This window comes from Olea europaea, unplaced genomic scaffold (genome assembly GCF_002742605.1).
Source record: "Olea europaea var. sylvestris unplaced genomic scaffold, O_europaea_v1 scaffold1609, whole genome shotgun sequence".
Taxonomy (NCBI): Eukaryota; Viridiplantae; Streptophyta; class Magnoliopsida; order Lamiales; family Oleaceae; genus Olea; species Olea europaea.
Window position 1 is genome coordinate 44,221 of NW_019233725.1, and position 17,133 is coordinate 61,353.

Below are 17,133 nucleotides of genomic sequence, written 5' to 3' on the forward strand. Positions count from 1 at the left end.
TCGACGAGATTGTGACGTTATTGATCGATTGCAACTTGAAATTGAGGAATGCCAGTGAAATTTTCGTGATGTTTGGAGAGTTTTTGGTGAATCCGTTGTGTAAAGAGAGAGTTTATGTGGAACCCATCTTGTAGAGAGAAAATCTCGTTAGATTATGGTTGGAAAATAAAAATTATCTTTAAATATGGTATATTAACTAATTTGTAGGAGATTAAAATTTTTTATCTAAATTTAGTGTATATTACATTATATATTTATATATTTAATATTTTCAATTTATCACCTGGTTTATAAAAGTTTTAAAAGAGTTTGTCAATTGTGAAATATGTTTTTATAATGTAGTAGTTACGTGGTTTTCCCATATTATTATGAGTCATATATTTAATCCGTAAAACTTAAAATCAAATGGAAAGCTGATATTTAGAATTATTCAAACATTGTCTACTGTGTGAGAATGACTTACAACACATTAGAAGGACTTAGCCCCCGTTTGACCCTCATTACCTGAAAAGGAAAATAGGGGGAATATTATTTTCTAGAAAAATGAGTGGTTGAAAAAGAAGGAAAATTTTTCGATTTATGTGTAATATTATTTTATGGAAGATCATGTGGTTGAAAATAGGAGAGAGAAAAATGTAATATAATGTAATTGAATTTAATGGGGATCAAACGGGGGCTTAACAAGTTACTTAGCTCTTGTTTGGTTCCCATTATTTTTAAAATATGTTTTACTCTTTCTTATTTTCAATAGCATATTTTTCAATAAATAATATTATACGCAAACTCAAAAATTTAAATTCTTTTTTAACTATACATTTTCCATCAAAATGCTATTTCGAAATGAATTTTGTATACAAAGTGGGGCTCAAACATGCTCTTAATAACTTTTGGAAAAAAAATATATTTAAATTTTTTTTATATATTAATTCTTATATTTATGAAAGCTCGACATTATTTTCAAAATATTAAGTTTACGTTGCTATCTTAAACTCGTTTTTGTAAAACTCATTTTCAATTGTATAAGTTACAGAATTCATTATTTCATCAACTTTTAAACCATAAACTTCATTAATTTTTTATTAATATTTGCTATAGTAGTGTACAAGGAGACTATAACACGAGTAGTAATGTGTCAATAAAAGCGGCATTAGCCGTGAATGTACATTAAAAATTAAAATTTGATTGAAAATTAGACATAATTTTTATTGAAACACAAATGGTCTAACTTTCTTATTTTATTTTAAATATTTTTTCCTTAAACATATCTATTACTTAGCTCATGTTAGTTTTTTACTTTTAATCACATATTTAATGGGATCTATAATTTTTATCCATTTTTTTATTACTCATCTCATTGTTTTTTATTAAAATTTATTGAAATTTTAATTTTTAGCTACATCAAACAAGTTTAATAATCAAAGTTTATCTTTGAGTTTGTTGTCTTAATGGTCACAAAACTTATATATGTGTATTCGATTTTTTCCAAAAGTTTAAAATGTTGAATTTTGTCCACTAAATTTATCTAAACGTTGGATGTTACTCATGAAGATAACATTCGTTTCAAACCTTTAACAAAATTAGTAACGTGGATAACGAAATGCAAATATGGTGTCTCGTCACTCCGTTAACAAATTACCACATCTTCCATTGCTCGCAAAATTTTGAAAAACGTCGTTGATTACTCACTAAACTTTGAAAAAGATCTTTGACTGCTCATTAAACTTTAAAAAATATTTACGATTGCTCATTGAATTTTGAGATGGTCGAATTTTGACCACTAAACTTATAAAAATAATGTCAACTTTTTGTTCGTTAAAAAATATGTACCGCAAATGTACGAGTAGTATAAAAGTAATAAGGTGGACAAATGAATCTAGGCTACTGATCCCACAAGCAATTATTACTTAATTGCAAAATAGTTAAATTTCATTCTAACATATTTTGTAGAATTAAACTAATTTCATCATTTTAAATATTTAAATTTATTGTATGATCCATTGTTAAAATTAAAATTTGAATTTTCCAACGGAACATACAATAAGTTTAATTAAAATTTGGATTTTTGTAATGAAACACACAATTTTAATTAAACTTATTATGTGTTTCATGGCAAAATTCATTTAATTAAATTTATTACGTATTTTGTTGCAAAATCAAAATTTCATTTTAATTTAATTTTAACAGTGAAGCACACAATTAATATAAATTTTTCAAATGATGAAAATAGCTTAAAATTCTACAACGATATGTTAGAATTAAAATTAACTAGTGTAATTGAGGAATCATTTTCTCGTAAGATCGACAACTTGGACTCGTTCGTCCACTTTATTACTTTTAAGACATCAATAAACTTGCGGTATAAATTTTTTAGCAAACAACAAGCTAAAGTCATTTTTATAAATTTAGTGGTCAAAAATTCGATCAATTCAAAGTTCACGAGCAATCAATGAAATTTTTCAAAATTTAGCGAGCAATCGAAGACGTTTCCAAAGTTTAGTGAGTAATGAAAGATGCTTTAAATCTTTAGTGGCTAAAATTTGATCACCTCAACATTTAGTGAGTAATTGATGACTTTTTTAAAATTTAGTAAGTAATCAGAGACGCAATAATTTGTTAATGACGTGACGGGACGTTTTATGTGCATTTCGCTAGCCACATCATTAATCTCGTTTAAAAGATTTGTAATAGATGTAATATCAGTGAGTAACGTCTAATGTTTGGATAAGTTTAATGATCAAAACTCAATATTTTAAATTTTAACGAGCAATCAAAGACACAAATATAAGTTCAGAGACAATTGGAACAATTAACTCCTTATCTCCTTATGAATATTAGGTACAACTCGAGGACCTGGCTTGCAATATCCAAAATCACACTTGCGTTTCAGTTTGTCCACAACACAGACTCATCCTAGCCACGTTCCTAGAACACCCAATCCAAACAGGACACGCAATATACGACATTAAAACCTCGCCACAGGTAACACAAATTTCTGTGCTACCTCGGCTCAAAAATTTTGGGTTGGCGCGTCACCCGCACCCTCGCCCTCTTCTCCCTCCCAAAATTTCCTAATTCGCTGCAACCTTGGAGCCAAACCACCCCTAAAATTTCAATTCTCCTTAAATTTTTTCTATTTTGCGATTATTTAATAATTACACATTGAATTTAGACCCAGGAATTCAAACTCTGATACACATATACACATACATAGTATACATATATATGTATTTAATTTTTTTTTTTTGGCGCAAGCTGTATAGAAAGCACTTTATTCTCTGCGATTCACGAAATCTCTTCCATCTTTTTATCTTTCGACAGTTTGTTCAATTTTCGGTGGTTTTTTCGTTCTTGACGGCAAAATCTTCCATTCTTGTCGAGGGTCCAAGAGATTTTGTAGATTATTCTTTTATTTTGTCGTTCGAATTCTACCCGGCTGTTTCGAATTCTCGGATTTTGTTGTTCCTTGTTTCAAATTAGGTTCACCAGGGAAGTCCGTGAAGAATTATAAGTATTCTGTGGTATTGAGAATAATTGGTCGGATTTACTGGAGGTGATTTGAATAAGTTTTCCTGATTTTCCAAATTAATTATTTTGGAAAGAGGGATTAGGGTTTTTTTTTAGCTTTTTGGTTGGCTATGGTTGAATTCATCTGATACGGGGACAATGATCGTGAATCAGATGAAGAAATTTGAAATGCCGAACCTTAAGCGTTGTAAAGCCGAGAAAAAGGAAGTCATCTCCGGTGAGAATGAGGGGGAATCATGCTCCACCATTAATTCCAAGAGGGCGAAAACGACCAATGTGCTTTTCACCGTTCCTGTTAACCAATTTGAAGGGTCCAGCATTAATTTCCCGAACAATTTGCCCACTAGAGCTTCTTTCTACACCGGTGAAGTGAACTCAATACCCCAGACTAAAATTCAGACTCAGATAGGTGTTAATAAGCCTCCTCTATTGAAGTCGTCTAGAGGGCGTTCACAGGTACTACCATCGAAATTCAATGACTCCGTTCTGCATTCATGGAAGAAAGAAAAATCTGAGAATGTTGATTATGGAAGTAGTACTTCGGAAACAGATAATGTGGGCTGTGGGATTCATAGTAAGAAGAAACCAAAGCGTCACAAGTTTTACAACGATGAAATATATTTAGTCAAGAAACAGAAAGTCGAAGATCAACCTGGCAACCAAATGCATAATACAAGTTTATTACCCTACTTGAACACTGAATATGGGAATAGAGACTGTTCTAGCAGTAAAATGTATTGGAATTCCCGGAGTTCAGTGGAGTCAGTTAACGAAGGGTGTTCAAGTGTTTTGCCAGTGGTGGAAAGCGGTGGGTACTCAAGGAGGGAGAAGACGGTCAAGGAGAAGGAGACTGTGAAGAAGGCTGATTTTTATCATCCTGAAGATTTTGTATTGGGGGATATAGTTTGGGCCAAATGCGGTAAGAATTTCCCAGCTTGGCCGGCTATCGTGATTGATCCGCTGAGGGAAGCACCTGAATCTGTTCTGAGGGCTTGTGTTCCGGGCGCTCTCTGTGTGATGTTTTACGGTTATTCAAGGAGTGGACAGAGGGTAATTAACTTCCTCATCTTTTCCACACGCATTCATGCTTGTCGAATATGAAATATTCTTTATTGCACGGCGTGATATACGTATATGTTACTGTTTGAAGAATGCATTGAGCAGTTATAAATTACTGACTGGATGTGACAGTGACATCACTTTTAACTGTTATTGGCATTTATAAATGCATAAATTTGCTTGCTTAAATATTCTGGCCAATAGTGACGCTATAGGATTTCTTTTTACTGTTACATACAGGATTATGCGTGGATAAAAGCTGGAATGGTTTTTCCCTTTCACGAGTACATGGACAGGTGCATATAATTTTGGAATTTGACAAATCCATTCTATGTTATTGGAATCGAGATTTTATACATGTTATTGTTCAGATTTCAGGGGCAGACTAAGTTGTATGGCAGCAAACTTAGTGATTTCCATATGGCTATAGAGGAGGCTATTTTAGCTGAAAGTGGCTACTCAAATCCCTCTGTGGAGACTGTGCAGGAAACTTTATTCGGGATACAACCCAGTGAAATCAAACAGGCAACTGGTTTAAATCAGGATTCACAATATTATTCCATTGAGCAGGTGGGTTTTCATGTAGCTAAATTTTTTAGTATTAAACAGGAATAACTTTCTATATATATTTTATAATGGATGTAGTACAAGTTACAATTTAACACATTCTTAATTGCCATGATATTTTTATTTAAATGTGCAAATTGGATTATGAGTAGTGTTACCAAGAAGGTTATTTATTTTCAGTCGCTTCCAGCTTTTCCACTTGATGAGTGCCTCTTACGATTTGAAACAATTAAGTTACCGATAACCAGAACTTTGTATATTACAAGCTAGATAGATGTTATCACTTCTTTTATCCGCATTTAGTTATTTACTTCTTGTAGATTCTATTTTTTACTATATTCCTAAATATTTGCTATTCCTACTTTTGGGTGTGGGTGCCATGAAAATATGATTCGGTAAGAGATCTTTTTATATCTCTAAGGGTCTGATCAACAGCAACAAGGGAAATAACCACCGTGGGACAAACAAGACTATTATTGTGGGTATTTGATATGTCAACACTACGTGCTTGTTTGGCATTCTGATGATTGCCCTGAGCGTAATAATTGCATTGAATGAAAAGGTTTTGGTTCGAGAATTTTTGGAGAGTACTTCTAATAATTAATTTGATTCTTTTGAAATGGAACTCGACTTTATCCATAAATTGTCTTTCTCAGGATTCAAACGATAAGAGAAAAGAAACACGGCCTTGTGAAAGCTGTGGACTGATTTTTGCATGCAGAACTATGAAGAAAATAAAGGAAAAAGATGCAAAAGCTTATTTCTTGTGTGAGCACTGTGTTAAGGTCAGACCATTCTCCTTTTGCAATCTATATATTTTTAGAGAGTTCTTATTTTTTGAATTTTTGATGGTTATTTTATTATGGAAGATTGAAATTTTGTTTCAGTTAAGGAAATCAAAACAATATTGTGGTGTATGCAAGCAAATATGGCACCACTCTGATGGTGGAAGTTGGGTGAGATTATCTTCACTTCTACTTTGCATTTCTTGTTTACCAACAAATTAAATGAACATATGCATTTTCTCAAAATCTTTGAGTAGGTATGTTGTGATGGTTGTGATGTTTGGGTACATGCTGAGTGTGCCAACATATCCAGTGAGCTTTTAAAGGTTTGACTACAGTTCTTATATATTAAGTGTCACGGTGTTACAACATTTGCTTATAATCAACTTAATGATATATACCATGCAATAACCATATTATGTCTTTTATAGGATCTGGAGAAGGTGAATTACTTCTGCCCTGAGTGCAAAGCAAAATCTAGCCCTGACTTCTTAATTCGGGACAAACGGCAATTTGATGTTAGGTATGTTTTTGTGCACCATTTCTTTTTGTTATTATGCTGCTTTCAAGGGATACTGATTTTCTAATTTTGTAAGACTGCATGTTGCTTTAACCAGGTCTGCCCAGAATTCCGGACACATCTTTCCGACTGACAAGATCACTGTTGTCTGCAATGGCGTGGAAGGCATTTATTATTCAAGCCTTCATCTGTAAGACCTGAAATTTGAAAAAAATATTCATTGTTTAGTTTCACAATCTAATTGCCAATGTGCAATGTTGCCCATCTGCTTATGCACTTTATATGGATTTGACATTTCCTGAAGTTGAGTCTCATCAAATTACCAATGCTACCAACGTTTTAAAGAATGAATTTAAGCTTCTGTGTAGATGATATTGTCATTCATAGGGATTAGAGATATATCATGCACTTATTGGCAAAGATATTTGAGATTCCATTAAACAATCTAGATAGGACTCCCTTTACTAATTTATCATTGTTAAAGAGAGAGAGTGATATTATTCTCTGTTTTATTAATAATAATAATAATCTTATTTATGTAGAATGCCTTTATGAAGTCTTGTAATTCATAAAATTTGTCAGAACCTTTTGTGCTTTTCTAAATAATGTTTTCTTCTCATGAAAAAAACTTTCATATCAGCCGTTCTCCAGTCTTTAAATGGACAAAACAATTTAAGCTTTAAGTTACATATTGAATATGAACAAATATGTCAACTTATTCAGTTGGTTGATCTGTGTTTTGCTTATCATAACGAAAATTGTATTAAATTATTATATTATTTGATTTATAAATGTAATAAACTTGCATTTACGTTCATGGCTTTTGTATTGTTGGATTGTGGAAATACTAGTTCAGGAATATGAAAAGAGATTGGTTGATACTAACTAGTTAATTTTTCGCTTCTTTTGACCACGAAAGTTAATCGATTATCAAATATTATTAACCCGTAAAATGTTTTCATTATTTGAGTACTAAGTGTATATTATTCAATATATTTTGGTGTTTCATCTTCAAACCAGGGAACATTTGTGCCAATCGAAGAAAAAAAATTCAATGCTGGATCTAATTTAAATTTTGGCAAAAGAGAACACATGGTTTAGTTTTGTGTCAAATTATTTAATTAGAAGATAATGTTTTATTGCCTGAAATAGTGGCTTCCTTCAGCTATGGGATTAGTTTTTAATAGTTCTATTATGAGGATAACATTCAATTGCTAAGATACATGTGCCTTAATCAATATTAGAAATGCTCAGTGATAATTGGTTCAGACAATCTGTTTCATTATGCATTTTGTTTTTTAGTTAAAAGTTATTCCAAGCCAGTTTTCTGATTTGTGCCTGATCGATTTCTATTGATGACTCATTATGTTCTCATCAACTACGAGAGAAAAACAAATTAGGAAGAAACATGTCTTCAGCAACAAAAGAATTAACCCACACTATCTTCAGTCTGGACGATAAAGTTGTAAAGTACCATAACATTACTGCCAAATTTGATGCAATGCCGATATTTTTTGGATTTTAAAGAAACTTATAATTTGATATCCATTTGACCTTCCTTCTCTCAGGGTTCAATGTAGGTGTGGTTCATGCGGGGCAAAGAAACAATCGCTTAGTGAATGGGAGCGACATACAGGTTCTAGAGCAAAAAAATGGAAGTCAAGTGTTAAAGTGAAGGGTTCAAATTTAACACTTGAAAAATGGGTATGTGTAGGATCTTTAAGTTTTAAACCACAGTCACTTTCTGTGGTTCACTATCTTTTGCTTGATTAGAAGGTATTTTTGTTCTCATGTTATGCTGTCAGTGAAGGGAACTTTGTTGACGACTAAAATCTAGTTTGTTACTAGAAAAAATGAAAAATATCAGTGTAAGGAGCCCATTCTTATGGACTCAAATTTCATTGAAATAAATCTATTAGTTTCATTTTTCGTTCAGTCTTGGAATCGAAAATTCCATAAATTTTAGGTTTTTGTGAAGTTTATAATCATACTCTCATTTTGTCGTATGTTGAGATAAATTAAAGATAGGAAGGCCAATTATTTTTGGTAACCATGGAATGTTAAAGAATAAGAACATCAATAAATTCTATACATCATAAAACCATATATTAAATGTAGCTAATGATGACCTGCTGTAGTCATTTTCCTTTCATTGCAGTTTCCCTATGTGGCTGTAAGGGCCCTTTTTCCCTTTGCCTCTTATATTTTATTTATTGAGTGTGCTGTAATTAGGCTTATGACATGAATCCTGTGGAAAATTATTCATGTAGCCGACCCAAATTTATTTGAATAAAACTATATCTGTTCTCATTGTGCTATGTCTGTGTGAAAGACAAAGATAGATTAGAGCAGATTAGAGAATTGTTTTATATGACTTTGTATACTTGGTTTAATACTGCAGCCACTAATTACATAGAAGGGTTGCCAAATTTTATGTCATTTCTTTCTTGTTTAACTTGATAATACACCTCCCACGTATTGTCCATTGATTAATAAAATTACTTGATTACTTATCAAAACAAAGATAATTTATAAATTTTTGTTGCTATATATATTTTTTTTCTACTTAGTATTTTCCGTCATTGTCAATCTAATTGTGTGTAATGAAAAACTGTAAGCGCATGCTAATGTTTTTATCTCCTGCAGCTGTATTGTTAATTTCATTTATATTTCTGTTTTCTTCATGTTCTTTACTACCATTGATGCTGTAGATTGTAGAGTACAATGCGCATGGCTTTGATCCTCTTCGTTTAGATAAGAAAAAGCTGTTTGATTTGTTACAAGGTAATTGTGTCTTGTTTTGCTGTGTTCCTTTTACATATTTTTCTTTTCTTCGTATTGTCATGTACCCACATATAACCAATTAAGAACCAGTGTTCTTACCATATTTACTTTGGCAGAAAACTATGAACCTGTTTATACAAAGTGGACTACAGAACGCTGTGCTATTTGTAGATGGGTTGAAGATTGGGACTACAACAAAATGATAATATGCAACAGGTGTCAATATCTGGAATATTATACTTTCATAACTCATAGCACAGCCATTTGAATTGAAACTCTATTACTTAATAGTATGACCCAGATTTTTTAGCACTTCATTATGTTAAGCTGAGAGATCCTTTCGATGTGGTTCAGATGTCAAATAGCTGTCCATCAAGAATGCTATGGGGCGAGAAATATACAGGATTTTGCTTCATGGGTCTGTCGAGCATGCGAAATTCCGGAGGTTGAGAAAGAGTGTTGTCTTTGTCCTGTAAAAGGCAAGTTGTTTGCGCGGTTTACTGTAGTTCCAAATGTGTTTTCATCACCTTTTTACTCATGTAATGAAATGCTGGTTCTGTAGGTGGTGCATTAAAGCCAACAGACGTTGGAACTTTATGGGTTCATGTTACATGTGCATGGTTTCGGCCAGAAGTTGCTTTTTCAAATGCAGAGATGATGGAGCCTGCAACAGGTCTCCTTCGAATTCCGGCAAGTTCTTTTGCTAAGGTATGAGGTGGTTCACAGAATCAGAATGAGGATACTAATGAATCGGCCACTCGCAGATTCTTTTCCTTGCATTTCTCTATTTGAAGTTTGTCAATTGACAAGAAAATAGAAGTCCATGGTTGGCATTGCATGATTACGAATGTTTGGAATTTTGGCTTAATTGACTTTTCTAGTCGAATGGTTTTGTTTTAAATAAGCTTTTTCTGCTGACGAATTAATTTCTCTGGCATCTGCAAGAGTCCTTATATTTTGTAAATTTGCAGGCATGCATTATTTGTAGTCAGATTCATGGGTCTTGCACCCAGTGTTGCAAGTGTGCTACCTATTTTCATGCAATGTGTGCATTTCGTGCTGGATACCGCATGGAAGTATGTATCTGCTCTTGTTCTTTTATTTCTGTATTACCAGTTATATAATGATAGTGATATATTTGAATAGTGGCCTAATTGATTACACATGTTTGTATAAAGTTGCATGTTACTCATAACTCTTTCATTGAAAGTGAGTTGCCAAGAGAACTAAGAGCATTTTGACAGACACCAGGTTATCAGCTAGCACCCCAAGCTCACAAAAAAAAAAGGAAAAAGGAGAAAAGAAATTATAGCTTGACACTTGTAAATAAGTCTGGTGGAGGGTTTCTTATTATAATGATTTTCTTTGTCATTTGACAGCAGAACTGCTTCTGCTTTACTGAAATGTTTTTCACCTGTAAATGTGACTGAGTGAGCAATAATTTTTGACATATTTTCTTATTCTCTGACAGAGAAAAGAAGCTGGAAATTGGTCCATTTGAAAGGAAAAAATATCCTGGGGTTTCTTATTGTAAAATAATTCTCTTAGGTAACAGAAGAACAGTATTGACTGCATGTCCGGATGCACAGACTGAAAAATTTTGTGAGAACATCAGTTAAGATGTCCTAAAGTTTGCACTTGAGAAATCCGTTGTGGCCCTGGATTGTTGGAAAAATTTTTGTTCGTCTCTCATTGAGACTATTTTTTTTGTCATATTGGCCTATTCAAAATCTTTCTACACCCATCCTGGGTAATGAAAGCTGGAAAAATATCTCAGTATTACGAACCAATTTGAATAAAGAATCAAATGTTGGAAATAATCTCTCAGTTTTGCTTACAAATTAAGGAAAGTATTGACTCATAATAGTTTCTACAATTAATATTAAATTTGTAATAGAAGGCAGATTAGAGAATTGTTTTATATGACATTGAATACTTGGTTTAAGCGGCGGTTATTGGTCATATAGAAGGTCCGTCTAATTTCATGTTATTTCTTGTTTAAATTGATAATAGAAACTGAGTATTATTTTTTGATTAATAAAATATTTGATTACCTAATAAAAAAATTTATATCTATAATACCTCAATGTACAGGTAATTGAAGTGATTAAAGAATTAAAAAAGAAAGACTAAATAGCAGAGTATTACAGTTTTTTCGGTCCCTTTGATTTGTAATAAATCAAGCTTTAGTTACCACTGTAGAGTAGGTTTTTCTGCTGTCAACAAACCAGAAAAAAGACTAGTTTTCTATAGACTTGAGTCTTGTTGCTTTTCTTTTTTTAAGAGGGTCAAGTGTATGCAATATTAAATATCCCAATCTCACCCTAATGAATTTTCTGCATTGATATCTGTATTTTTTTTGATGATTTTTATGTTTTATCGGTCTACTAGCAGAAAATAAACAAGGCATACCATGTTTATGCCATTTCTTCCATTTATTTGTTTATTCACGTGAGTTACATTCCTAAATACAGTTACATTGTGCGGAGAAGTATGGAACACAGATTACGAAATGGGTCTCGTACTGCGCCATTCATAGGTATGGATAATGTGCTACCTGTTTTAGTTTCACCTATCTTATTTTCTCTATTTATTTTTCTTTGGGATTCTTGCCGGCATCGCTATAGATTCTTCGTGATATAAGAAACTTCATATTTCTAATCAGGGCCATAAGTGGACACAGGATAAAGTTCAAGGAACTCTACTGGATTATCTTGTTGGTGTTGGTGTTGGTGTTGATTTTTATTTTTATTTTTTTCAAAATATGAAAAAGACTCTGGACGTTATACCACCTCAGCTGTCTTTCTGCTTTGCATTTATATGTTTCGAAGTTTCTATGAAGTCCAAATTTTTTGAATCTTTAAGCGCCTAGTATCAATTATTTGATTGGTGTTTTAGGACGCCTAGTGCCGAGAATGTACTGGTCATACAGACTCCCAATGGGGTTTTCTCGACCGGAAGCTTACTTCAAAACCAGATTCAAGAACAGTGCTTGAGTGGTTCAATGGTCATCTCATCTAGGACAGCTGAGTGCTTTGATTCATTGTCTGCTGATACTTGTGAAATCGATCCCATGTCTGCTGCAAGGTGTCGCATTTTCAAACAATCAATCAGAAAGGTGCAGTATGATGTTCTTGATTTGTCTTAATTTTCACTTCCCGAGTTCTGTCAACAGTAAAATTAAATTTTCATCTATTTTTCTTTTTCGGTTTGCATGGTATTCTGTAGGGCTCTTTGTTGGTGATAATTTGTTACTCTTTTCTTCTCTTCGGTTCATTTGATCACACCTGAATGTGCTTATGTTTTTACTTCTCTGTCTATTCCTCTTTCCTTTGAGCAGAGGGCTGGACAAGAGTCAGTATTCCACCGACCGATGGGCCCAAGCCATCACGCTTTGGACGTTATAGATTGTTTAACTTCACACAACGTAATCAGTCTCCTTCTTTTTTGTTTCTTTAATATCCCCATGTCTATTTATTTAATTTAAATTTGACACGCAACAGCAAATCCTTATTTCCAATATCTATTTATTTTCATTAATCTTTATTATTTATTTAACTATCTTTTCTTCTCAGATGGCTTATTTCCTCATCTCTCTCTTTGTTTTTGTTCAGCAATTTGAAGTTGGAAAGGTTTTTTCAACCTTCAGAGAACGACTAAGCCATTTACAGGTAAATAACTTTTCTTCATGACTTAAGTTTGTTTTGGCTGTGCTTGTTTCTCGGTTCACTATGTGGATGTGTATTTCTTGTTGCTTGAGTGTGCATGAACGCATGCATGCTTGTTTATTGCACATGTGAGTGCGGATCTCTCTAGTAACAATTTCTTCTATGATGCTTCAGAGGACAGAAAAATATCGAGTTTGCTTTGGTAAATCAAGAATACATGGATGGGGCCTCTTTGCAAGGCAAAATATTCAAGAAGGAGAAATGGTACTATATTTTTATATTTTTATTTTTTTTATTTTTTGGGGTGGGAGATAGATTGATGACAGTTTCTTTTTGGTAGTGGAGTATTGGGTGCTGGGGATTTAAGTACTATAACCTTTGCTATTGATTATTTCTCAGATTTTTGAGTATCGAGGTGAGCAGGTGCGGCGCAGCGTTGCTGATCTGAGGGAGGCACGCTATCTGTCGGAAGGCAAAGATTGCTATGTGAGTTAATCCTACCTGAACCTCTTTTTATGTCCTTAATTTCTTCCCTCTTTTCTGAGTGTACACCTGTATACATAGGCTAGGATTTGTTCTGATCATGAAGAGCCTTACATGTACATATACATTCTCAGTATTTTCTTGTAAGGTCCTTTGATAATTTGAATTCAGGGCCTCCTATAGCTTTGTGGTTCTCATGTTTATTTCATCAATTTGTTTGTCTCTGATCCTGATAAGTTTTTGTCGGAGACAAATTTTATATAAACAAGTTTGCCTCCCTCTCTCACAACTTGATCTTTAGATGAGGAGGTTCAATATGGTATTAGAATAGACAAAGGTCCCAAATTCAAGTCTTGTTGCTACCCATTTACAATAAGTTGTGAAACCTCAGGTCTTCACATAAAAAAATTGAATCTGACCCAAGGTATATTTGTTGAAGGCAAATTTAAAATTAGTAAATCTGTTTTCCTTGCTTATTCATGCCTGCTGTCTTCGCCTTATATTCATCCGAAGTCATTTTATATGAATGTGAGGTTCCATTCATCTGATGCAATCCTCATTATCCTCTTACAGCTTTTCAAGATAAGTGAGGAAGTAGTAATTGATGCCACAAATAAGGGGAACATAGGCCGCTTGATCAATCACTCGGTACGTTCTCTATCCATTTATTTCTTAAAATGTCTTTTATAAGTACATTTGTATTGGACTTGGATGAAAACTGTTGTCAACTTGTGATATTTGGTAGCAAAAGCCTCAAACCATATTTTGAACAAAAGACCATCCCTATAGTATTGGATCAATTCTATTTAGTCTACTTGTATTGACTTCTATTGTTCCAGTAATTTTTAATCGCACATGCAGCTGTGTAAGCACGTTTTTACATAATGCACATGTTAAATTTTGTTGGTCCTAGCTCATTAATGAAGAAATAATTAGTAGTTTCCACATCAGCAAGTCTGCAAAAATTTGTATACTTTTTTTGTACAGTATTCACCTACCTATGTCAGTGTACATATAACCTTGTGCATATTGTTACAGTGTATGCCCAACTGTTACGCGAGAATAATGAGTACAGGTGATGAAGAGAGCCGGATAGTTCTTGTAGCTAAAATTGACGTTTCTGCTGGCGAGGAGTTAACGTATGACTTCTAGTCCCATCCCCACCCCAAAGCTGAATTTCAATTGAGCCCTTGATTGTTGTAGCTAAAATTCAAATTTTTAGCAGATTTCGATAAGAGATGATGAAATGTATTAGTAAAAAATTCGATAAAAGCTGTGGTTCCTGTGAAATATGTGGTATTTGACTATGATTTTTATCAACTTTCCAAGTTACACCAAACAGGGGCTCATTTTGGCATTCCATCCCCACCCCAAAGCTGAATTTCAATTGAGCCCTTGATTGTTGTAGCTAAAATTCAAATTTTTAGCAGATTTCGATAAGAGATGATGAAATGTATTAGTAAAAAATTCGATAAAAGTTGTGGTTCCTGTGAAATATGTGGTATTTGACTATGATTTTTATCAACTTTCCAAGTTACACCAAACAGGGGCTCATTTTGGCATCTATTGCATGATTTTTTAATATTCTGTCCTTGTGTTGTCTAAACAGGTATGATTATTTGTTTGAATCTGATAAGCACGACGAGGTTAAAGTTCCGTGCTTATGTGAAGCTCCAAACTGCAGGAAATTCTTGAACTAACGTATACAATTTTTTGCAAGGTGCAGATAATTAACGGTGGGAATTTTGTTGATTTTCCTTTTACTTTAGTGCAATTTTCACTTGCAAATTAGTGTTATTTGACCAGCCCTGTAGCTGGTATATTTTTTGTAAGCTGTAGCGTTCTTTAGCATAGGGATGTCCTGTTTTGGGGCGCTGTAGTAGCAATATTACACCAGATGCTGTTGTCAAAACAATTTATAATTATATTCAACTGTTCAATATTTCCATAAATTAATAGTAAACTGTTCAAAATTTAAAGGTTTTTTGGCAGGGTTTTTGCTTTTTATAGAACAGCTTTTTAAAATAATTTTTGGGGAAACATTTTAATTGATGTTTGGAAATTAATTTTTAATAGGGGTTCTTCTTTTGGATGAGTTTTTAGAGGAAGTTACATTGCATTAGCTATTTTTAAAAGCTCTTCTAACTTGAAGGAGCATTTTAAAAAATTTAATTAAGCAAGTTCAAAAGCAATTTTTGGATTTTAAAAGTTTATTTTGATATTTTCAAAAGTAATATCAAATGTTTCCTAAGTCCTTGTATGGCAGAGATTTTTTGAAACTTATTTTTAATTCGAATGTTTTCTCAATAAAATGATTATACAGGTGAATTCGTAATTTTTTCTTATTTTTTTAACTACACATCAAAATTATATTGCACAAAATTTATTTCAAAAAAATTTACATTAAAAATGGCTCTAGAGATGTAAAAGATTAATTGGGCATCTAGATAAAATTTTAAAACTTATTTTTTGTTTGTAAATATATATTTTGGGTAATGCTATTTACATCCACAATTTATATATATATATATATATTCACTTTTGAAAAAATAATTATATTATATTTTTAATCTCATGTAAGTTTACTTAAACAGACATATATAAAATTAACTAAAAATATATCGTTTTAAATCCATTCATATTTTTTTTCATTAAATTCTTTTGAATCTTTTTATATTCTTTTAGAATTTGTATTTAACTAAAATCCTAATAATCATAAAATACCTTCAATTAAAATCATGAAAATCATAATCGTCATAAAATATTATCTTCAACTGAAATCAAACACAATAATAGAAAAGATATCATTAGCGGAAATATATACAGACATAGCAAAGTAAGGATTACGTTTTATCAATTTATTTTTTTTATTTTTGGTTTTCTCTCTTACGTTGTTGGAGAGAATATGTTAGTTGATGTCCCGTCTTTAGAGGTTTGTATAAGTACTGTACTAAAGTCAAGAAACAATGAATCTAATGAGCGATGATGTAAAATTTGATGCATTTGGTAGCAGCTCATTGATTATCAACTGCATGACTAATTGTGAAGAAACTAGGGCGTTGGATCATAGCAAGACATTGCTAAATATTAATTTGAGACGGTCTATTTAAGTTTGACTTGTGTCAGATTATTGAAATTTCGACTACAATGTAGGTGTCAGTTTTGGTTTGGAATTCTAATTAGGATGGATGGTGAGGCATATATGTAAACATCTAATTTTATTTTATATATAATATTTTGTCTATAAAATTAATTATTGAATTGTAAAAAGGCTGACGTTATATACAATGGGGATGCATATCGTGATTTTTAAAAATTTTGAAACTGTATTAAGAAAGTATTTAGATTTAGAATGGGATAAATATATAAAATTTGTATGGATATACAGTATTTAAATGAATGAATTCAATAAGGACAATATTGAAATCATGGAATGTGACGTGGATTACATTAATAATTTTTTAAAATCTTAATATTTTAATAGGATGGACATAACGTGGGATAAATACAAAAAATTTGTGGAGATAAATAGCCTTACCCTATATTTTTAGAGTGAAAACAAATTCAAATCCTTGAAGCATGTGAATTTACTTTTCTTAAAAATAAATAAATAATAATCTATCTATTTAAATGGACGGAGAACTGAAAACACCGTTAAAACTTCACAATATTTGAATCCGTAAACTTCCCGCGTGTATAAATAATCCCACACTTGGGATCAAAGCTACTTCCAAATCTTCAC

At 32.4% G+C, this 17,133-nt stretch overlaps 1 protein-coding gene across 1 annotated transcript; it reads left to right on the plus strand.

The window, feature by feature from the left end:
- Nucleotides 1-3,016: 3,016 nt before the first annotated feature.
- On the plus strand, nt 3,017-15,347 carry LOC111377134 (histone-lysine N-methyltransferase ATX3-like). The gene is made up of 23 exons (XM_023000192.1): nt 3,017-4,575; nt 4,825-4,880; nt 4,956-5,154; nt 5,808-5,936; nt 6,039-6,107; nt 6,194-6,262; nt 6,368-6,459; nt 6,554-6,646; nt 8,025-8,160; nt 9,168-9,240; nt 9,357-9,456; nt 9,595-9,719; nt 9,803-9,948; nt 10,212-10,316; nt 11,715-11,779; nt 12,139-12,358; nt 12,581-12,667; nt 12,855-12,911; nt 13,083-13,172; nt 13,308-13,394; nt 13,965-14,039; nt 14,430-14,530; nt 15,001-15,347. The coding sequence occupies exons 1-23, from the start codon at nt 3,664-3,666 to the stop codon at nt 15,089-15,091; spliced, it is 3,177 nt and encodes a 1,058-aa protein (XP_022855960.1). The 5' UTR covers nt 3,017-3,663; the 3' UTR covers nt 15,092-15,347.
- Nucleotides 15,348-17,133: the final 1,786 nt, after the last annotated feature.